Source organism: Aethalodelphis obliquidens, unplaced genomic scaffold (assembly GCF_003676395.1).
Source record: "Aethalodelphis obliquidens isolate GAN/ISIS:26980383/991018 unplaced genomic scaffold, ASM367639v1 scaffold4, whole genome shotgun sequence".
Classification (NCBI taxonomy): domain Eukaryota; kingdom Metazoa; phylum Chordata; class Mammalia; order Artiodactyla; family Delphinidae; genus Aethalodelphis; species Aethalodelphis obliquidens.
Window position 1 is genome coordinate 7,610,910 of NW_020837948.1, and position 25,066 is coordinate 7,635,975.

The following is a 25,066-nucleotide window of genomic DNA, read 5'->3' on the forward strand; positions in this document are numbered from 1 at the left end:
CTCCAAGCCCACTGATACAAGGGAAATGGGAGAGAAAGCCACTCTCAAAAGGGCTGTGAGGGAAGTCACATCGTCAGGGGAAACCAGACTTGAAATTGGGAAGTCTGTTTTAATTTGTAAATAACTTTGTTTCATTTGCCTATATTTATCTTGTATTGCCTTGTCATTTCTTGTTGCAATGGCTAGAGCTTTCAAAAGTATGTTGATAGAAGCTACCTGTTTTTTTTATTTAATGGAAAATATTTCATCTTTTGCTATTAAGATGACTGTTATTTTTTAATTCATGACAAATAACACTAAAAATATTTTTATTCTTTGCAAAAGTATGAGTTTACTAAAGCTAGGAGATGTTGAATTTTATCAAATAATGGTCAGTGTTAGGTGTCTATCAGAATTTTTCCCCTTTGGCTTTATTATGGTGATGATTTGTAAACAGTTATCTTCTGAAATATTCTTGCATTCTTGGGATAAAGACACCTTGGTTATTATGTATGTTTATTTTAATAGATGATTGGAATTGATTTGTTCTTAATTTATGAATTCTTGGATGTGTCCGCTGAGTGAGATTGGTCTGCTGTTTTTTTCTCATGGTACCTTCGTTGATATCATGCTAGTTTGGCTAATAATGGTGATTTTAGTTTTTCAAAGCTAATTAGGATGACTGAACATTGTCAGTCAGTGGACAAGAAGCAGGTGGCTGGAGTGGTGGCTCTGCTGCTTGGCCCTTTCATCCATGGACTGGGTAAGGGTCTGGATCAGACTTTCTCAACCAGCATCCTTTCTGTGAACCACAGAACATAAAAAATGATAAGTAACCTTTTTTCAATTGTCTCAAGGATAGTAGTAACTCGTATATTACATACACAGAAATTGATTATATATACAGTGGATAGTGTGTTAGTTTTCTATTGCTGCTGTAACAAATAAGCACAAACTCAGCAGCTTAAAACAAGTATTATTCTCTTATGTAATTCTGAAGGCTAAAAGTCTGAAAATCAGTATACTGGGCTAAAAGTCAAGGTGTCAGCAGGGCTGGTTCCTTTTGGAGGCTCTGAGGGACGAGTCTGTTTCTTTGCCTTTTTCAGCTTCTAGTGGTTGCCAAGTGGTTCTTGGCTCCTAGTGATTGTGCCACATGACTGACAGACGGACTCTAAAAGTCTAATTCGAAAGTGCATCACTTGGTAGCATTCTGTGTGGAATGCTTGTGAAAGGCTTCAAGTTGTCAGCTGGCAATTCCAGGGAAAGGGTATGATTAGGCTCTTATTAGAAACAACATCTGGAATGAAAATGAGGCCTGCTTTTCCAGGTCTGCTTGGACCCCACGGGGAGCCAGTTTTGACTTTGAGCGAGCTCTGCTTTCCTTCCACACCAGAGTTGCATACTTGGAGAGCAATCGGGATTCATGGTAAGGCCAAACTGATAAATAGCATAGACATATGGGGAAGTTACAGACTCCTTCATGAATGCAGGTCAGGCCCCAAGTGAAGAGAGGCCTTGCTCTTGGGCAGAGCTTTCCAAACGTGGATGTGCACAGTGGGGAACTTCCTCCCTCTAGAAAGAGCCCAGGTTTGGATGACTACCTAGTAGGGATATGTGGGGAGGGAAGACAGTGGGTATTGAGTTAGATAATTAAGGTTCTTTTCAAACCCTGAAGCCCCCATTCGACTACTTCAAATTTTAGTTGGGGAAACTGAGGCCCTGAGAGGGAGAGGTCACTTACCCAGATTTATAAAGTTAAGAGCAGAGCCAAATATTAATATTCAGTCATTTCTGTCATCTTCAGATATTAATACTGATAACACAGTTTTTTAAACCGTATCCAAAGAAATAAATTTACAGGTAACACTTAACACTGACTTTTTAAATGCCCAAGCCATAAAGTATCCAGGCAGAGAACTGCTTCTCACTAATGCTTTGAGAAGTGAAAGGCGAGTAAGAAGCTTCAGGTCCCATAGACTCCTTCATCAGTGCTAGGAAGGGAAGCAGGGAAGCTGAGTCCAACTGTGCTGCTGTTGAGCCCCACAGGCCTGTCAGAGGCTGCCTGGAGGGGGAATGAAGTTCAGGGAATCAGTCCAAATTCCATGTGAAACAATTTTAATGATTTTCGAACCTCTCAGACATTAAAAACCCTAGACACAAGGCTCATTTGAAAGAACGTATTTTCATATTGACTCAATACCAGAAATAAGCAGTTGGCTGAGGACCCATGTTTCTAAGGCATATAAATCTTGAATGTTTTTAATGAACATTAGATCCTAGGGAACTAATACTGCATTTCACGATCTCTGAGCACTGATCAATGTTCTTCTTAATCCTGTAGAATTTCTCCACATATTCAGAACGCCCTAAGAGCTCCACAAAATCTTCATCATGAGTGATCACCAGAAGCTGGAAGTTACGCTGCTGTGAGCGACTTTTTATTATCCTGAAACAATATATTTATAACATTTTATTACTAAAGAACATACATAACCCTTCCTTTTATTTGAAAAAAGCACTGAGAACCTTGTCAGACACATAAATGTATGCTGTGTGTGATGACCAGGTTTTTCCTGTGCTGTGTGAGTATCAGGGAGGGCCTCTGACAGCCCTGCAGGAAGTGGCGGGGGGAAGGGGGGTGTGGATCCAGGCCTTCAGCCCAGCCAGGTAGCAGTCCCATCTCCTCTCCAGACAGTGGGGATGCATGACTCTTCACTCAGGTCTGGCTTAGAGACTGGTAAGAATACATGATCTAGTTTATTCTTAAAGCAGGTGGAAATGTTTAATTGAGTTTTCCTTAGTATCTGTGCTGCTCAACTTTTGGGGTCTGATTATTCCTTTGCCTGGGGTTTTCTTGACCTGATACTAGTTTTCTCTGGAAGAAAATTACATTAAAAAAAAAAGACAAAGACTACAGGCAAGGGGAATAACACTGTGAGTCCCACTGCCTTCTTAGGAGCTGGATCTACTTAGAATTCTGCCACCAACAGTCACTGGATGCATCATTGGTATGACACAAAGGGGGCCTGAGTGGGTGTACTGAGAACATTTTTGCTCGTTATCTATGTGCTGAGGTAGTTACGCGTCTGAGACTTGAAAGACTTTTTCTTTTACCTAACCACTTATTTATCCCTTGCCTGGAGCTGGATGCACTTAGGTTTCAAAAGCACCAGCCCTTACTTGTTGGTCACACGGGACCACTGAGAGATGGCTGGAGAAAGGTGGCTCTGTGGCTGCTCAAGTCTCCTTCTGGTTCCATCCCTGCCATCACACAGGAAATGTTTTCCCTGCTAGAAGGAGTCTGTCTGGAGCCAGAAGTACCCAAAATAGCTTCTCTACCTCACAGAAAGTGCCTTTCCTCTGCCAGCACAGCCCATAAGCAAGGGCTGCCTATCCCTAGAGCGTGCACCCACCACAGGTGAACTATGGTAAAAAGTGTATGCAGTTCTACCCCCTGGATTCTACTTCACCACTAATACACTTTCTGAGTAAGCACTGTCATTCCTCATAGATGCTGACACACGTGAGAAGCTGGGGAAATAGTCTAAAACCCACTGTCACTACCGTTACCACCTAGAAAGGCTTTAGCAGGGAATGCTAACTCCTGTACAGGACATGTGGGCCCCTCTGGTGGGTTTACAGGAAAACCAAACCAAGCCAGGAGACCCTCACCATGGGTTTCCCTATGAACACTCTTGGGGAGATGCAGGATGTGTCTGGGGTGGCTGTTCACCATGTAGTTCTTTTTTTAAGCATCTGAAGAATTACGATCCAGGTAAAGCCTAAGGTCTGGCAAAACCAGTTTCCTCAAGGAAGACACATCTGCAGAGGATTTTCATCATAGAATTCTCTTAACCTTACTTTAAAAACTATCATAACTTGGCCCCAAATTTGAGATACTTACTCAACCAGAGCATGTGCAAGAGATTCAATGTTTTCTCGGTCAAGATTTGTCGTTGGCTCATCCAAAGCAAGGATGCCACAGTTTAAGCAGAATGTTTCAGCCAGGGCTAGGCGAATGATGAGTGAGGCTAATACCTGGAACAAAAGCACCAGAGCTTAGCTGCACTGCACATTTTTCTCATTCACCTTAGAAAAGCAGGCAGACCTGGCATAATGTCTTTAGAAGGGGAAGGTGGGGCAATGTCACAGGATCACTGACCTTAGGTAAATCACTGCTCTTTTGTTTGGGAGAGCCTGGCACTGTGACCAAACGCTCATGCCGTTCCAGAAGGTGAACTATCATTTGCATTATCTCATCCTATCATTTGCAATGAAATACAATGCTAAAAGCAGTGCTGACCCTGCACAAACACCTCACATCAGCTACAACAAAACTTCAAATTACAGACTTGAATCAGAAATGCATTAACATTTATCTGTAACTAGTAATTTTAATAATGCTATAAGATTAACAACCTTAAAAATTCATGACCTGGCTATTTTCCTGATAATGAGATTTGTTAGAAAACTTAGACAGACATAATACATTTTCCAGAGCCTCACAGACACCTTTTCTCTCAGAGACATCTTTAAATCTCTATGTTCTGTGAGATCTATGGCTCCCAAAGAGGCACCACTGCTCTAACCCACACTTAAATGTTTATGTGTATGATTCTGGGGGGGAGAGGGAAAGGAAGGGAGGGGAAAAAGTACCAGGAGTACAGAAGTATGGTTTTATTTAAGCTTGACTGTAGGAAATCCAAGCAACCCAAACTATGAGGCACTTTTGTGGTTAATAGAAGCCTAATACTAAACTAGGCCACTGCTGAAGCTATCTGAGGGTACAAGGGACAAAGAATTAAGAGTGAAGAACTAGTTTAGGAAGTATACACTACTTTCTGTGTGAGATGTAATGCCCCCTCCACCACCCACCCCGATTTGTGAATGAAGGAGCATCAGTGGGTGAGTTAGTGATTTTAGAGCAGTTTATAGCTTTGCTCTGACGCTGGCCCTTTGGGGATGGGCACTTCTGCTGCCACCTGCACCACCACCCACTCAGAGTGGGATATGACTGGAGCTCCTGGCCCACCTCTACCAAACCATTTGTCTATTCTGTCACCCAACACCAGGGAAGCAATTACTGCTAATTAATTTTTATAATTTGGAGTAGCTATAGGAAATCTGCTTTTGTTCAGAAAGTATTTTTAATCCAAACGGACATGTTTCAAACCATTTTCTCATTCATAATTACCACAAAAAATCATCAATGCAAGTAGGGGATACTGCCTGTAGATCACAAATTTGTCATTTTTGCAGACTATGATTAAGATAATAATCTGCAGATGCCTTATAAGTTGGTATCAGCTGTCCGGGTTGATGACAAAATGCATACATGCATAGAGTGTCTTTAAGCAAAAATTGCAAACCTTTTATGAAAGTAACTCTGATAATGTGAGCATCCGTTTCTGGAACTATAAAATTTTGTTAAGAAAATCAGGGGTCCAGAGATGTTATCAAGTATAATGTTCTGCTTCTAATCTGAAAGGAGGAAGCTCAAAAACCTTTAACATCTTTTACAAACCAGTGCACAGTGAAAGAACCCAGCCTTGTACCCTAAGGATGCAGGTCCCACTTTCCCAACTCTTTGAAACTTTATTCCTCTGTGCTCTACATATCCAACCCAGGCTATCCTCCCAGAGCTTCCTGTAGAGCTAGATGGTCTGGCCCAGCACTGAGTCCCTGTGTATGTGGTGGCGGGGGGACAGAGGCACCTGTGGGTATCAAAGCCTTTGACCCTGGCAGACCCTTCTTTTAGATGGTCCTCAGGCCCAAAGGCTAGGCTGGGAGTGGTGGTGAGGACTCAGTCCTATGATGAGGCTACCTTCTCAATTAGACTCTCACTTATTGTAATGCCTCATCTGGCTCAATCTAGGATCTGGTTTGCTAATACTGTATGTCACTGACTAAAAGATGCCCTTCCCCCACCCTCTGACTTCTCTGAAATGAGGATGCATCTTACAATTACAATTGAATTTTTTCTTTCTTGGTGTCACATAAAATAGTGGTGTGTCTATAACTGATAACCCAGTAACCTTATTCTCATAAGGAGTGCTGTGGAACAATGAATGTTCTTCAACTTCTTGGTTTACATTTAGGCTATCCTGTGAGACTGTTTCAGGCCCCTCTTCTAAAAACCTACTTTACATAATGTTGCAGGAAATGCTGGGTAGAATTGAGAGAGTGTAATGAGAGTGACCGAGCCTGATTCACTTTCCATGGCAGCAAGGAGTGCTATAAGGAGCTTCCTACCATTCAAGGGCAACTTTGGGTGCTTCCACTGCACTAACAGTGATTCCTCTTTTTCAATTCTCTGTGTACAGGTGGTTCCCTAGGCTCCTGAGATACCTGCCTTTTGTCCAGCACTGCATCGTCCTCGCATATCCAAGGGCGTGTCTCCCTTTAGCATCACCACTCGGTAGTTGTAATTCCGCCTTTTATCAGAAGCTGATACATTTTCATCGGCGTCAGATCGAATTTCTATGTATTCAATATCTGACACAGAAAGAAGAAGATTTTAGGGGAACCTACACTCTGCAGCCTTTTCTCACTTGCAAACCTTATCAAAGTAAGTTACAAGCAACATGTGAGGCTGACATTACCAGAGGAAAACACTGGCTGGTTTGGAAACTTTTTCTCTGGTGATGAAGATTCCTGGCCAGAAGCAACCAGATGCCCCAACCCTCAGTCTCAGAGGTGCTTTTTTCTTAGTTCCCCTATTAAGAGTTTCCTCCTGATGGTTTTCTTCTTATCACATTTTGGCTTATCCCTATCTGCACTTCGACAGAACCTATTACGTCATCAACTAAATATAATGTGCACCATGGCCAAATCTGTAAGTCCTGTCAGGCTTTGGAATAGAAAACTTTGCATTTTTTTCTTGCTAAGAATTCTAAGATAAGAATTCTTAGAAAATCGGAAAGAGATGTTCAGAGAGGGGCCCAGAGGTAATACTGGCATGATGAGCAGTCTTATGAGGCAAGAGCTGGATACAGGGCTTTAGAAAGAGCATTCATGATACACCATGTTAATTACCTTGTCCACGATAGGTACTTCGCCAAAGGTCACGAATAATTTTGTTGATTTCTTCCATTTTCATACTGTGAAATTTCATTATTGCTCTGGAAAAAGCCATTGATACTTTAAAGATAACATAACAATAAATTTAACAGTATATATTAAAAATATGCAATGTATAATAATGTATATAATAAGTAATATCATGAGATAAATTCCCCAATATTCTCAATGATAAAAGTAAAATATAGTAAGAGCTGGAAAAAATAAACAGAACCAAAACCTTGCTATTGGCTAGTATGGCAAACTCTCAGGCATATATAATTCCAGCACTCTGGAGTCCTTATCCTTCTCCATTTTCACTCTCTATGATATGACAAACACTCCCTTAAATGCTCAAATACTGTGAAAACTTCTGAAACAATTTTTTAGGAGACATTTCTTAGGCTTAATGGAAGGACTGTTTCCACTGATACCAACTGGTTATAGGAAGCCCTGCTGAACAGATGACAGTGAGTTAAAGAGGGGACAGGAGATGTACAGGGTCCCTTAGTCTATGGGAAAATAGGTGAATCTCTGGAATTGCTGCCCTTTTTCTCTTCTATTATTATTAAGGTTGACAAAAGTCAACCTCTTAAGCTGCTTTTATTTCTCAGATCTGTGAGCTTTTTACCAACCACAAGTGTTGGTTCGGAGAGGGTGATAAAGAGGCTTAAGCTGAGCTGAACCTCAAAACTTTTATTTTCCCTTCCTAGTTGAAGATTCAGAAACCCTAACTCCAAATATGTGCATTAACTTTCTTTGACCATGGCACCCCTCTACCCCCAAAACACTCTTAAAATACTAGTAGTTTCGAAACACTAAAAAGAAGAAAAATGTCTGTAAAAACAAAAGTAGCCTGTCAAAATCTAACACTGTTCTTACTAGAGTCACCTTTAGTCAAAAAGCCCTTAGGTTATTTGGAAGTGGGTTTATGAATTAATAAATGTTGCACCAGTCACAAAAAGGCAAACATCACTGCCATTACCATGCAAAGGATGTGAGGCGGACATACTTCCATTTACAAGTCTCTTATCTGATATATACAAAAAAAGAAACTGAACGTAATGCTACTGCCTCTGCAGAATCATTTCATGATCTTCCGGTTTACCAGCAAAAGAGAAAGAAATGACTCAACATAAATACATTTTAAATATCAGATGAAAGGACTGTGAAGTAATAAAAACCAGAAAAAACCATATTCCGCTTGTTGATGAGAATGCAACAAGTCTCCATTTTCTATTTTATACATCTATCTCAGTCTCAGATTTTATACTTCTGTCAAAAAGACAGAGACACAACTTCTAAGTATTTGTTTTAAAAAAAAAAACCTCAGAGAATGTTCTTGAGACCAATCACGTAATGCTTAGCTTTACACATTATGATCTTGATTTTTCAAATGACTTTTCAAAAATGTCATCTTTCCATTCAAGTTAAAAATCTTCCATAATCAACATAAATAAGCACTCCCAATGTGGAGAACAAGCTCCAGGTGGGGCACAGATGTCCCAGGTGCACACACATAGCCTACACCACAGCTCCCTGGTACAACAGAGGTGGTGCATCCTCGCCCATGGGTAGGTCTGCTGAGAGACAACAATGCAGGAAAAAGCTCTAGTCCTTAGAGGGATCCAGACTCACCAACGATCATGGCAGACAGAGTGGATGCCCACTACTGTTGGCTGGACCATTCACTTATCTTTGTATCTTATCTCTCTGCTAATATGGAGCTTACAACCCCACTGTGCAATGATTACAGTAACTACATTAATCTACTTGAAGGAATAACAATGTAAGTGGCTACTAGTGATGAGCATTTACCTTATGTAAGGTACAATTATGCTAAATAATCATATTTTATCTCATTTAATCCTTACTACAATACTGAGAGTTAGATTTGGTTATCTCCATTTTACCATTAAGAAAATTGAGATTCTCTAACAATGAATTTTCTAAAAAAGAAATAAATCAATCCCGTTTACAACAGCATCAAAAACAATAAAGTACTTAGGAATAAATTTAAGGAGGTGAAAGATCTCTACTATGAAAACTACAAGACCCTGATTAAAGAAAAATGAAGGCAGAAATAAATGGAAAGGCAGGAATTCCCTGGCACTCCAGTGGTTAGGACTCTGTGCTTTCACTGCTGAGGGCATGGGTTTGATCCCTGGCCAGGGAACTAAGATCCTACAAGACAGGCAGCAGGGCCAAAAAATAAAAAATTTAAAAAAGGAAAGGTATCTCATGTTCATGGATTGGAAGAATTAATATTGTTAAAATGTCAATACTACCCAAAGCCATCTATAGATACAATGCAATCCATATCAAGATTCCAATGGCATTTCTTACAGAAATAGAAAAAAACACTCCTAAAACTCATATGGAACCATGAAAGACCCCAAATAGCCAAACAAACACTGAGAAAGAACAACAAAGCAGGAGGTATCACACTTCCTGATTCCAAGCTATACTATAAAGCTATAGTAATTAAAATAGTATGGTACTCCCACACACCTATGGACAATTAATCTATGACAAAGGAGGCAAGAACATACAATGGAGAAAAGACAGTCTCTTCAATAAGTGGTGCTGGGAAGACTGGACAGCTACATGTAAAAGAATGAAATTAGAACATTCTCTAACACCATATACAAAAATAAGCTCAAAATGGATTAAAGGCCTAAATGTAAGACCAAATACTATAAAACTTCTAGAGGAAAAACACAAGCAGAACACTCTCTGAAATAAATCACAGGGCTTCCCTGGTGGCGCAGGGGTTAAGAATCTGCCTGCCAGTGCAGGTTATATGGGTTCAATCCCTGGTCCGGGAAGATCCCACATGCCGTGGAGCAACTAAGCCCATGCACCACAACTACTGAGCCTACGCTCTAGAGCCTGCGAGCCACAACTACTGAGCCCAAGTGCCACGACTACTGAAGCTCATGTGCCTAGAGCCCATGCTCTGCAACGAGAGAAGCCACCGCAATGAGAAGCCCGTGCACTGCAACGAAGAGTAGCCCCCACTCCCCGCAACTAGAGAAAGCGTGCGCACAGCAACAAAGACCCAACACAGCCAAAAATAAATAAAAACTAAAAACTAAAAAAAAAAAAAAATCACAGCAATACCTTTTTGGATCCATCTCCTAGAGTAATGAAAATAAAAATAAACAAATGGCACCTAATTAAACTTACGAGCTTTTGCACACAAAAGAAACGATAAAACGAAAAGACAACCCACAGAATGGGAGAAAATACTTACAAATGAAGCGACCAACAAGGGATTAATCTCCAAAATATACACACAGCTCATACAGTTCTGTATCAGAAAAACAAACAACCCAATCAAAAAGTGGGTGGAAGATCTAAATAGACATTTCTCCAAAGAAGACATATAGATAACCAAAACACAACAGCCAAGATGCTCAAGGTCATTAATTATTAGAGAACTGTAAATCAATACTATGATGTATCACACCTCACACTGGTCAGAATGGCCATCACCAAAGTCTACAAGTAATAAATGCAGGAGAGGATGTGGAGAAAAGGGAACCCTCCTACATTGTTGGTGGGAATGTAAATTGGTACAACCATTATGGAGAACAGTATGGAAGTTCCTTAAAAAACTAAAAATAGAACTACCATATGATCCAGCAATCCCGCTCCTGGGCACATATCTGGAGAAAAACATAATTTGAAAAGATACATGCACCCCAATGTTTGCTGCAGCACTATTTATTGACAAAGGAATGGATAAAGATGATGTGGTACATATATACAATGGAACATTATTCAGCCATAAAAAAGAATGAAATAATGCCATTTGCAGCAACACAGACCTAGAGATTTTCATACCAAGTGAAGTAAGCCAGACAAAGAATGACAAATATCATATGATATCACTTATATGTGGAATCTGAAAAAACAAAAAACAGATTAAAATGAACTTATTTATAAAACAGAGAAAGACCCACAGATGTAGAAAACAAACTTACGGTTACCAAAGGGGAAGGGAGGAGGGGAGGGATAAATTAGGATGATGGGATTAACATATACACACTGCTATATGTAATATAGCTAACCACAACGACCTACTGTATAGCACAGGGAGCTATACTCAGTATTTTGTAATAACCTATAAGGAAAAAGAATCTGTAGGGGCTTCCCTGGTGGCACAGTGGTTAAGAATCTGCCTGCCAATGCAGGGGTCACAGGTTTGAGCCCTGGTCTGGGAAGATCCTACATGCTGCAGAGCAACTAGGCCCATGTGCCACAACTGCTAAGCCTGCACTCTAGAGCCCGCGAGCCACAACTACTGAGCCCATGTGCCACAACTGCTAAAGCTTGCGTGCCTAGAGCCCATGCTCCACAACAAGAGAAGCCACCAAAATGAGGAGCCTGCGCACCGCAATGAGGAGTGGCCCCCGCTTGCTGCAACTAGAGAAAGCCTGCACACAGCAACAAAGACCCAGTGCAGCCAAAAATAAATAAATAAATAAATTCATATATATATATATAAAGAATCTGTAGAAGAATATGTATATGTATAACTGAATCACTGTGCTGTACACCTGAAACTAACACAACATTGTAAATCAACTATATTTCAATATAAAAAAAAAAGACTTACAAAAAACCCCAGTATGGTACTGGCATAAAAACAGACAAACAGACCAAGAGAACACAATCGTCAGCCCAGAAATTAACCCAAGCACCTATGGTAAACTAATATTTGACAAGGGAGCCAAAAATACTCAATGGAGAAAGGACAGTCTCTTCAATGATGGTGTTGGGAAAATTGGATATTCACATGTAAAAGAATGAAACTTGATCCCTATTTTACACCACTCACAAAAATAAACTCTAAATGGATCAAAGCCTTAAATGTAAAACCTGAAACTGTGAAACTCCTAGAAGAAAGCTCCTTGACATGGGTCTTGGTAATGATTCTTTGGGAATCACACCTTAACGCACAAGCAACAAAAAATAAACAAGTGGGACTACATCAAACTAAAAAGTTTTTGCACAGCAAAAGAAACCAACAACAAAGTGAAAAGACAACCTACAGAATGGGAAAAAATATTTGAAAACCATGTATTCGATAAGGCGTTAATATCCAAAACCCATAAAGAACCCGTAAAACTTGGAAACAAACAAAAAATCCAATTTAAAAATGGGCAAAAGACCTGAATACACATTTTTCCAAAGAAGTTATACGAATGGCCAACAGGTACATGAAAAAAGATGCTCACAGTCATTAGGGAAATGTAGATTAAAACCACAATGAGGGACTTCCCTGGTGGTCCAATGGAAAGAATCCGCCTTACAATGCAGGGGACGCAGGTTCGATCCCTGGTCAGGGAACTAAGATCCCACATGCTGCGGGGCAACTAAGCCCATGCGCCACAACTAGAGAGAGAAAACCCACACACCACAATGAAGAGCCATTGTGCTGCAACAGACGATCCTGCGTGGTGCAACTAAGACCTGATGCAACCAAAATAAAATAAAATAAATAAATAAAAAATCTTAAAAAAAAACAAAACACAATGAGGTATCACCTCACACCTCTTAGAACAGCCATCACCAGTAAGAGATAACAAATGACGGCATGGGTATGGAGAAAGGGAAACCCTTGTGCACTGTTGGTGGGATGGACTGTAAATTGGTACAGCCACTGTGGAAAACAGTATAGAGGTTCCTAAAAAAATTAAAACTAGAACTACCATATGCTCTAGCAATTCCACTTCTGGGAATATATCCAAAGGAAATGAAAACACTATCTTGAAAAGTTATCTGCACCCCTGTGCTCACAGCAGCATTGTTTACAATAGCTAAGACACGGAAAAAATCTAAGTGTCCATTGTTGGATGAATAGATAAAGAAGATGTGAAATATATACCTATATGTATCTATATCTATCTATATCTATATCTATAACATATCTCTATATACAGACATACACATACATACATACAATGGAATATCATTCAGCCATAAAAAACAAGGAAGTCCTACCATTGGGGACAACATGGATGGACCTTGAAGGCATTATGTTAAAAGTAGTAAGTCAGACAGAAAAAGACAAGATCTCACTTATATGTGGAATTTAAAAACAAAACAGGGACTTTCCTGGTGGCGCAGTTGTTAAGAATCCGCCTGCCAATGCAGGCGACATGGGTTCAATCCCTGATCCAGGAAGATCCTACATGCCACAGAGCAACTCCTGTGCACCACAACTATATATTGTAGCATTATCTGTAGTAGCAAGCATTTAAAGGCTTCCTAATATGTCTATCAGTGGTTAAATAAAGTAGGTAATATCCATTTTATAGAATATTATGCAGCCATTAAAAATAATGAGTGATTTACATATATGAACATGATTTTCATCACATGGTAAAGTGGAAAAAAAAACAACAAAAAACACCTACAGTGTGATACTATTCACACAAAACAAAAAAGATTTGTGTGTACATACATGCAAAAGCACTGTGAAGGAAATGAAAATATGTCACCAATGTAATACTACTTAAGTGCTGAATAAATGTTAGACATTGTCACGGAAATGAACCGAAGTCCCAGCTTGAACCATGTTCTGTGATTTGCAGAATAATGGAGTAGAGGAAGCATAAATATCTGTAATACAAGGCTGAATGGGTTAAGTGGCACAAAATATTATGGTGTACAAAGGAAGGAAAAAATTACATGTTTGGGAAGGGCTCTATCAAGGTAACATTCAAAGGACGAGAAACAGCATAGTAAAATGCAAGGTGTCTTAAAGGAACAAAATTATTCAGTTTGGTTAGAATATAGTGAGTAGTGAGAGATGAAATGGGGAAGGCCAGGTGTGGAAGTCTTTCCTAAAATTAGAAGAGAATAGCTACCACCACCTTTAAGAAAATTAACCTGGTAGAAGTTTAACAGGGGTGGGAGGGATAACGAGATGGGGGAAGTTACCACAGTAATACAGGTAAGAGTTAAGGAGGGCTTGACTTAGGCATGGGCTGTGGAAGAAAAGCAGCTCTGAAACAGAACTGTGCAGGAACCCTGTGGGAGCTGACTGCTGACTGAACTATACAGACGCAAAGATTAACCTAACACACTTTTTAGCACTTGGACTTACAGGTAACTAACATTTAAGAATGACCTTGAAGGTCCATGACCTCTAGTAAACTATCATTCTGCTGAGGCAAAGATATAAATTTCCTGGGCTGGAAACTATTGTAGGTAAGTGGTCATCTGGCTGGTTGCATCAGCACCACCATGTGCCTGGAGTGTGCATGTCATTCAGTTAAATGCATATAGTACTAACTCATATTAAGTGTATGTTTTGTGAAAACTGATTCCCAAAATAAAATGAAAAGGTCTAAGAGCTAAGAAAATAGTTATTTATAAATCAATCTTGTATTTAAATATTCTTAAGAATCTGAAAAATTTCCTTGAAAATTTCAGTAACAATCTGTTGCATTTTATGAGGACAAATGATGGTTTTAGTGGTATTTATAATTTTGGTGATCCATGAAAGTCTTAGGATGTGATCCTCACAAATGACAAAGGCCTAATATATTTACTGTTTTAAGGGAGGCACAATGAGGCCAAAAGGCAGAAAGACAAATACCAGTGAAACTATTCTATATGATACTATAAGGGTAGTCACATGTCATTAAACATTTGTCTAAACCCACAGAATGTACACCACGAGTGAACCCTAATGTGAACTACAGATTTTGGTGAGTATGATGTGTGAATGTAGGTTGTTCAAATATACCACTCTGGTAAGGGATGTTGATAGTGGGGTAGGCTATGGTTGGGGTGGGGGGAGGCAGAGATATATGGGAAATCTCTGTACTTTCTGCTCAATTTTGCTGTGAATCTAACACTGCTCCAAAAAATAGTCTATTTAAAAAGGAGAGAAAGGGGTATGCACTAGTGTAGTATGTAGAGCTGTTTTCATCCATGCCCCTCCTTCCTTCTTCACACAGACACCTCCTTTGAATGCCAAGCTAACTATATACTATCCTTCAGCACCTCTTTGCACTATGGCTTCTGCCCCAGCAATTTCTAGATGACTTTCCTTTGTGTTCTAAGCTAACTGCTTCCACACTTGGACCTGTGATGAAAAGCTTCTGCAAGCCTCGGAGTTATCTACTTTCTAAGTACACATGGGTTCTAGCTTGATGTCACAAATGAAGCATATTAGGCATCCCCAGGACAGTAGTTCAGGGTTTTTACTGCTGCCCTGCTCTGAGGTCATTTTTAAAATCATCTCAAGACTTAGTCATTACCAGAGAACTGAATGCCTGAAAAAGAGTCATTAGACCAAATGTCATTAGGTCATTAGTCATTAGGTAGACCAAAATCTCACCTGCCAGGAAAAGACCCTTCCAGCTCTTACATCTTTCGTATTTTAGCCATCTCCAGGACTCAAACTACTGAGGAAGGTTAGTTACCATTTTGCAAAATTTGAACTGGATTTCCTCATGTCTCAAGCTATTTCAGTAAATAAAATAATAATTAGAAGGGCCAAATGTATGTGTGCCTTCCTAATAAAAAAAATTCATAAGTAGGATAAAAACAAATAAGTTCATGAAGATTATCCAAGCTGGACAAAAGCAGTAGAGAAGATTATACTTACAAAAGACATTTGCCAACAGTATTATCCTTATCTTTGTATATAAAATTGTACCAAACTATGAGATATACAGGTTGCCAAAAAATTGGCTAAGATCAATTTTGATTGAATACTCTTCCCTACTGTAGTTACCACCGTGAGAATTTCCTATCTCCCTACATTTAGGTCAGCGGAAGCCCTCTAGTATAAAGGAAGTGATATGATGAGTATCACATTCTACTGAGTATCACGTTCCAAACTAATAGTGGTTTTTATTACTTAGCACAATTTAAAATCCCTAACTTGCCAAACTTAAGTTGCACATTTAAAAGAAAAATGTCCTCTTTTTCTGGATAAAACCTTTAAGACTATTAAACGAATTTCCTGAAACACTTAAAACTGTTGAATTGCTGTATTTCCTTTAGCCAAACTCCCAAATATCAGCTTTTAAAATTCAGGCAATGGGTCACCCACTATTAACACAGTGCTTGATAAATATTTGGTTAAGAAAACCTGCGAGTGTGAAATGCCACCAGCTATCATTTGGTTTTGTAATCTACTTATTTGATGCTACAGGGGCTGCTGATGTGAAACTGTACTGTATCCAAGACAAGATTAGAATGGTGGCCATGAGGTGAGTCCTGGTTAAAGGCCTCACCCCCAAGCTCTGCTTGAGTGTAAGAAGCCAGGCTCTGAAAAGACTCAAAGAGAGTTGGCTGCCTTCGACGCAAAACTTACATGTTTCCACTGAGTCTCAGAAGAAATATGACTTAATGTGCAACATTCCACATTTGGGGGAAAATGACAGTGGAACACTTTGGGGATAGGGCAGAACAGTATACTTTGATATATTCCAAAATCACTTAATTTTAATTGATGTCTTCTTTTAAGGGGGTGGATAAGGGATAATAAATTCTAAATAATGGATGTTTTCCCCCTTCTTATCTAGTGTGTCTCTGACCATTAGCAATGCTTACAATCAGTGATTGTTTTAGATGATTACTAATAACAGATGGTAATCAGCTTTTCTTGAAAATGCACTGCTAATTTCCTGTGTTACCTTGAATAGACAGATGAATGCAACAATTACAATGACTACATGCTTCTTCTAAGAGGTGAAACAATATGGGAAATTTTGGACCTTACTTTCTTCTAGGTGAGAAGGCAAATTTAAGGCTCACAGTATAAACCTTAAGAAGATTTGCAAGCATAAGCCCACAAACACTCAATTTTGGAGAAATCGGTACCACTTCTTTTCTTCTCATTTAGAAGAACGCATCTGATAACCAGATAACAGAACTCAGTAAACAGCCTGACTTTGTTCCTTAGGCAAGCCTAAATTGCTGGAAAGCACCACTGTACCTCCCCACCCCCACAAGCTCCTGGCTGGCCCCATCAAGCTCCCTCACATGCCCTCACTCCGCTCAGTGTGATGCCTCTATGATTGAGGCACTTTTCTCTACTGAAAGGCCCTTCCTTCATTATTCATGGCCCAGGTCAAGTACAGACTATGCAGCACCTACCATGGTCTCCCCTATTGAACAGTTACCACTTTGCAGGAGGGACAGGGTATGATATTTCTGTCTTCCCAGAGTCCGCCAAGAGAAGACAGAACAGGGGTTTTTGAATGAACAGGTGCCTTATTGAGGGAATTCCTCTTGTTCCTGCTGTCAATGGCTCTCAGGGTCTGTAGGGATAGCAGGAGGGCTCCTAGGTATAGTTTTCTATTTAGTTAACACATGAAACCCCAGGTCTGCAGGTCAGTGTACTAAGAGGAAGAGCTACCTTGTAGCAGAATATGTGCACATAAAATTTAAGACAAAACCAACCTACATAATACCTAACTTGGCCCCTCTTGTCCCCTCTAGTTAGCACTCCATTTTTCTGCTCCTCTTCACAGCAGAATTTTTTAAAGAATTATCTATACTCACTGTCTCCATTTCTTACCACCCATTCTCTCCTCATCCAACTCTAAGGCTTCAGTTCCAACCATGCCACTGAGATTGCTCCCCAAAGTGATGAACACCCTCCATTTTATCAATTTCAAGGGTCACTTCTTAGTCCTTCATCTCATTTGACCTCTCAATAGCATTAGACTCCTGAAATACTTTCTGTACTTGGTTTTCAAGCTACCACGCCTTTAAAATTTTTCTTCTACTTCATCAGCTACTTTTTCACTGCATTTGTAAACATCGTGAGTTTTGGGACCCTTCCCATCTCTATCCACAGTTATTCCCTATGTAATCTCATTCCATGGCTTTAAATACTACAGATATGATGATAATTCCTAAATTTATACATTTCCCCTGAGCTCTAGACTCCAGATTATACATCCAACTGCCTGCTTGACATCTCTACTTAGAAGTCTACAGGCACCTCAAACTTAAAGTGTCCAAAACAGAACTCTAGATTTTCCCATCCCGAACCTTGCCCATTTTAGGGAATGGGAATTTGCTTTCCCAACATCCTACTGGTCAAGAAAACACATGTAGGATCAATTCTTCTTTCTTTTGCTTTTCCTCCCCTACATTCAATTCAGAAGCAAGGCCTGTCAACTCTATCTGCAAAACAAAAATCGAGTCCATCTACTTTTCTCCATTTCCACTGCTACCATCCTACACCAGTCCACCACTCTCTCCTGGGTGCCCCTATAATGCATTCTCCACACGGCAACAAGTGTGATTTCTTCAAACTATGAATCAGATTACGTTACCTCTCTGCTTCAAACCATCCAGTGACTTCCTATCACACTTAGAATAAAATCAAATTGTTAACCAAGGCTGCAAGGCATGGCATACTCTGGGAACCATCTTCCTCTGACCTTATTCCCCTGCTCACTATACTCCAGCCACGCTTGCCTTCTTCCTATTCCTTGAACACCTCATGTTTGTACTGGTCTTAGGGCCTCTGAATCAGCTACTCTCTCCATCTGGAATGCTTGCATCTCAGCTTTGTGCATATCTTGCTTCCTCTCATCAATCAGGTCCTAGCTTAAATGTCACATTCTCAGAAAGATTCTGCCTTAGAAAAGGCCTAAAGTAGCCCCTCAGTTATTCCCATCACCATAGTTAATTTTCACTGTTTATGGATTTATTTCTTAATTTTCTGTTTCTTCATCCCTGTATACTTAGTATACAGTATCTAGAACAGTAGAAAACATGTAAGCACTCAAATCTTAATTGAACAAAATCCTAATACATATGACAATATATATTATGCACATACACACTTTGCTAAGGAGGTATAAAATATATAAAAATAAGTTGACTATTGTGGCTCTAAACCAGGAAGTATGAGTTAATTAACAGTTAGGAAAACTTTCTATATAAATATTGGTATTAGTTTTTTAAAGGTTAAAAAAGGGTGGGGGGGGACCATGGTAGCAGCACAGCAGAGTGGGAATATAAAGGCCTTAGTTCTGAGATCTAATTTATCTCAACCATTTAGCTGGGTAATCTTGGACAGTCTTCTTAATCTCTCTGATGAATACTTGCCCTTTACAGGTAGATGCCCGAATTCAATTAGATTATGGCTAACACATATTAAGTAATGAATTAATATTAGTATCTCCTCTGCAGAGCCCCCGCCATTGAGAAATTTAGTCTTAAAGCATGTTTAAATAGAAACAACAGAAACCTACGTTTTCTTGGTCAAGTTCCTTAGTGCTCTTAAGAAATAGAGAATTTAACAATATACATTAAAGAATGTAACACTGGGACTTCCCTGGTGGCACAGTGGTTAAAACTCTGCACTCCCAAAGCAGGGACCCTGGGTTCGATCCCTGGTCAGGGAACTAGATCCCACATGCATGCTGTAACTAAGGGTCTGCATGCCACAACTAAGGAGACTGCCTGCTGCAACTAAGACCCAGCGCAACCAAATGAATAAATAAAAAATAAAGAATGTAACATGACAAAGAAAGCTGGACTAAATGGCCTGTAAATTTCCCTTTTAATTCTGACTCTATACTGAATGCTATAATGGACTTAAAAAAAAAAAAGGGGGCTTCCCTGGTGGCGCAGTGGTTGAGAGTCCGCCTGCCGATGCAGGGGATGCGGGTTCGTTCCCCGGTCCAGGAAGATCCCACATGCCGCGGAGCGGCTGGGCCTGTGAGCCATGGCCGCTGAGCCTGCGCGTCCGGAGCCTGTGCTCCGCAACGGCAGAGGCCACAGCGGTGAGAGGCCCGCGTACCGCAAAAAAAAAAATTAATAATAATAAATAAATAAATAAATAAATAAATAAAAGGTTTCCATTTCATATATAAGGAAACTGAAGCTCAGGGTATTTAAATAATTTGCTAAAGGTCAACAGTCAGATTCAGATTCGGGTAGTCTCTAGAGACAATACTTTTAACCATGGATTATGGATTTTTCAGGATTCAAGATGATGAAATTTATCAACTTTTACACAAACATTTCTTGCTGTTTAAAACTCAGTTCAATTTTTTCATCAAAAACAACTTAAGTCATCCTATTCTGTACGGTAGATTTTTACTGATAAAAATCGGTTTTGATTTTTGTCTCTTCAAATAAACTTGCCAGTAAGGACTGGGTTTCCTATTCCTTAGTGCTCAACAAATGTTTGGTAAGTTTACCGCACACATAGCATCAGTTGGTAAAGAACTCAAGAAGTAAAAAGGCTTCTAAAGGCATATATACCTATAGCTGGAAAGACTAAAAGGAATTATGGAATTTTTTTTTTAAAAAAGACAAATGTTATGTATGAATAGTCTACCAGGCAAGGAATTTTTTTTGGCCGTGGCACAGCATATGGGATCTTCATACCCCAACCAGCGATCGAACCCAAGCCGCCTGCAGTGGAAGCGCCAAGTCTTAACCACTGGACCACCAGGGAAGTCCAGGAGGTGAGGATTCTTTAGTAATGTCTTGCTTATGCTCTTATTTCAAAACATTAAATTTCAACAATTTAAACCGTTGGATCTAAAAATCTAGGAGAGATTTCAATATTTGAAGAGGTTTAAAAAAAAAAAGTTTCCGGGCTTCCCTGGTGGCACAGTGGTTGAGAGTCCACCTGCCGATGCAGGGGACACGGGTTCGTGCCCCGGTCCAGGAAGATCCCACATGCCGCGGAGCAGCTGGGCCCGTGAGCCATGGCCGCTGAGCCTGCGCGTCCGGAGCCTGTGCTCTGCAACGGGAGAGGCCACAACAGTGAGAGGCCCGCGTACCGCAAAAAAAAAAAAAAAAAGTTTCCACTTGGTACAGACATACATACCTATGAGCGTTTCTGGACCCAAGGAACATTGTAATGTTAACTTATTCACTCACAGTGAAAGACGACAAAAGATGTGTCCCTCCGAAAGTCATTGTAGAAGTCGAACTTAATCCAACAAAAATCTTATTAGTATTTATTTTTGAAAATAACGTAACTGGCTCAGTTCCAATTTTCACTTATGTTAAAAGACTATGTACTTTCCAAAATTTGTATTGCCAGAGTTATAGCTAGGTGATTCTGGGGCCACCTTTGCTATCATCATTAACTAAAAGAATCCTCATACTGAAAAGTGGGTCTTCTTGTCCTCCTGAGCCTTGTGGTCTGAATGCCACTGCTGAGGCTGGTCTGTTCACTATGCTCTTTCCAGAGGAAGCCTTAAAAGAGAAGAGATGCTGTCTGTGTACTTCTCTTAGCACTGAAGAGGATATTTTCCTTTTTAGAAAACAGCAACGGATAAAATCTAAGGTGACTGATAATTCTCCTGCTACAAATACCTAGAAATGCTAGACAGGTTTATAACAAAATTTATTTTACATTATAGCTGAGTTTACAAGAAAGAAAGGCAAATCCCTACATGGTGGAAACAAAGATGGAACTAAAAACCAGAACGGTCAATGTGTGATATGATACCGCAGATGAATTTAGTTATTATTTTCATAACCCAGAGTTTCAGTATTATAACCCAGGACAGAAGATGAGGCATAGGACCCAACTGAGGCAGAAAGAAGTGACTCCCAACATAAAGGCTGAGACTCTTGAACAGCAACCTTCAATAAAAGAGTGGAAAATTAATAATTTGTGAGTTCAAAGTACTGGGCAAATGCCTTACATGGGTTTAAGGTCCTCTGTTATACCACCAGTGTAGTTCAGGAACTCCCAAATTGAAAAATTAACATAAAAACTAGACTTAGGCCAGTGTTATCCCAGAGTGCCCAGCAGATACAAAACAAATCTCTGTGTGGAAGGACATCCACACAAAAAGGTCACAAGGGCACTTCATAGGAAAAAAAGAAAGCACTACTAAAGATGAGCTTACAATTAAACACTACATGAAACCCAAGAAATACCTCACTAGGGCTAGAATCAGCACACAAAATAGTAGAAAGAGACTCCTAAAAATGCGAAATAATAAAATGACAATGTGGGGACTTCCCTGGTGGTTAAGAATCCACCTGCCAATACAAGCGAAATGGGTTCTACCCCTGGTCCGGGAAGATCCCACGTGCTGCAGAGTAGCTAAGCCTGTGCACCACAACTACTGAGCCTGCACTCTAGAGCCAGCATGCTGCAACTACTGAAGCCCACATGCCTAGAGCCTGTGCTCTGCAACAAGAGAAGCCACTGGCATGAGAAGCCCGCACACCACAACAAAGAGTAACCCCTGCTCACTGCAACTAGAGAAAGCCCTCATGCAGCAACAAAGACCCAACACCCCCCCAAAAAATAAAATAATTTTTAAAAAATGACAATGTGAAAGAATATGAAATATGTATACTTAAAATGAGTAAAGACATACAAGAAGGAATCAAAACACTAAGGAAAAAATACATTATGAAAAAAAGAAAAATTTCTGAATATGAATAAAATAGAACTTATAGGGCTTCCCTGGTGGCGCAGTGGTTGAGAGTCCGCCTGCCGATGCAGGGGACACGGGTTCGTGCCCTGGTCTGGGAAGATCCCACATGCCGCAGAGCGGCTGGGCCTGTGAGCCATGGCCGCTGAGCCTGCATGTCCGGAGCCTGTTGCTCCGTGGCGGGAGAGGCCACAACCATGAGAGGCCCGTGTACTGCAAAAAAAAAAAAAAAAAAAAAAAAGAACTAATAGAATTGAATAATACCTTGAAATGAAAAGTACATTTTAAAAGGACAACTCAATAGGCAGTATAAGCAGCAGCTAAAGAATCTGTGCACTGGAAGGTATTTATGAGGAAGTTGCCCAGTGTATTACCAGTATATTCAAGAGGGGTTAAGCAATATGGAAGGAAGAGAATGACAAGGTTTATTTATGTCTAAAGAGAAATGAAGGAGAGGATAATAGTAAGAAATGGAGCAAGGATAATACTTGAAGAGATAATATATGAGAATTTTCCAAAATTAATGAAAGGTATCAACCCTCAAATCAATAGGCATAATTTCTGAATAGAACTAAAACGAAACCTAAATCTAGACACACTCTAAAAAAAATGCAGAATACTGGAGACAAGGGAAAAATCTTAAAAGAACCAGAGAAAAAAGGCAGATTACCTCCAAAGGAATAATTAGAATGATTTCTCAACAGCAACCATGGAGGTCAGGAAAAAATGGAATATTTTCAAAGTACTCAAAGGAAAAAAAAACCTTTCGATCTACAACCTATGCTCAGCTAAACTATCAAGACTGAGAGCAAAGACTTTTCAAAGACTGGAAGAGAATTTACTACTAACAATCCTTCACTGAAAAAAATTATTAAAGGATGTACTTCAAAAAAATAAAATTAAAGAGAGAGAGTAACTGAAGCTAAAGAAGGAAGGAGTGGGATTCATAAGAAATTGGTAAACATATGCGGGCTTATCCAAATAAGCACTGACTATGAAACCATAACATTAATTATTACTAATTTGAGATGATATAAAAACAAGGTAAAATGAAAATACCAGACAATAGAAACACAGCAGATAGGAGAAATTAATTAACATTCAAGAAGAAGATAAAGCAAGTCATATTAGAGACATGGTTCTTAAACTTTGATGTGCATCATAATCACCTGGAAGGCCTGTTAAAACACAGCCTGTTGAGCCTTGTCCCTAACATTTCTGAACTAACAGGTCTGGAGTAGAAAGTGAGAATTTTCTTTTCTAACAAGTTCCAAAGTGATGCTGATAATGTTGCTCCAGGACCCCTTTGGGAATCAATACATTTGATTTCTTTTAGGTCGAATATGCATGTTAAAAAATTAAAGGTAAACACCCAAATAACTAAAGTATAATATATCATTTACAACCCAAAGAAGGGAAAAAGGAGGAATAAAGAAAAATCAATCAATCCCATAGAAGTCAGGAAAGTAGGAAAAAATAGAAATAAATATAACTAAGTAATCAATCACAATGAAATGAACGGACTAAATTCACTAGTTAAAAGACAAAAGATGGGGGCTTCCCTGGTGGCTCAGCGGTTGAGAGTCCACCTGCCGATGCAGGGGACGTGGGTTCATGCCCCGGTCCGGGAAGATCCCGCATGCCGCAGAGCGGCTGGGCCCGTGAGCCATGGCCGCTGAGCCTGCACGTCCGGAGCCTGTGCTCTGCAACGGGAGAGGCCACAACAGTGAGAGGCCCATGTACCGCCAAAAAAAAAAAAGACAAAAGATGGACAGACTGAATAAAAAACAAAATTTTGCTACATGCTGAATATACTGTAAAGTTGTAGCAATTACAACAGTCTTGGTAATGGCACAGAGATAGACAAAGTGACCAATGAAACAGAATATAAAACCCAGAACTGACCCATGCACACATGGAATTCTAACATGACAGAAGTGACACTGCAGATCATTAGAAAAGGATTAGATTTCTCAATAAACAGAGCCAGGACAACTGGTATCCATAAGGGAAAAAATGAAATTGGATTCCTACCTCATACTGTACATAAAATTCAATTTAGAATTAAATACTTAAATGTATTTGAATGTGAAAATCAAAACTTTAAAACTTTTAGAAGAAAATATAGGAATAGGGAAGGATTTCTTAAGACACAAAAGAGCTAACCATAAAAGACTGGTAAATATAACTATCTTACAATCAAATCTGTTTATTAAAAGACACTATAAGGAAGTGAAAAGATAAACAAAAACTTGAGAAGATACTTACAACACATATAACTGAAAAAGAATTAAAATTCAGAAGAGCTAAAAGAACACATGCAAATCTGTAAGACTACCAATAATACATTAAAAATGGGTACAGGGACTCCCCTGGTGGCACAGTGGTTAAGAATCTGCCTGCCAATGCAGGGAACACGGATTTGATCCCTGGTCCGGCTTCCACATGCTGTGGAGCAACTAACCCCGTGCTCCACAACTACTGAGCCTGCACTCTAGAGCCCGCAGGCCACAACTACTGAGCTTGTGCACCACCAACTACTGAAGCCCGCACACCCTAGAGCCTGCGTGCCGCAAGTACTGAAGCCCATGTGCCTAGGGTCCGTGCTCTGAAAT

The 25,066-nt window shown here is 39.8% G+C and overlaps 1 protein-coding gene across 1 annotated transcript in view; it reads right to left on the bottom strand.

The window, feature by feature from the left end:
• Positions 1–2,077: 2,077 nt before the first annotated feature.
• Positions 2,078–25,066, bottom strand: part of RAD50 (RAD50 double strand break repair protein) — a 98,593-nt gene continuing 75,604 nt past the window's right edge. Inside the window, exons 22-25 of the mRNA XM_027097992.1 lie at positions 7,015–7,100; positions 6,332–6,474; positions 3,884–4,017; positions 2,078–2,425 (exon numbers count right to left, since the gene is read on the bottom strand). Of these exons, the coding sequence (XP_026953793.1) occupies positions 2,239–2,425; positions 3,884–4,017; positions 6,332–6,474; positions 7,015–7,100 (550 nt within the window). The 3' untranslated portion in view covers positions 2,078–2,238. The remainder of the gene's footprint in view (positions 2,426–3,883; positions 4,018–6,331; positions 6,475–7,014; positions 7,101–25,066) is intronic.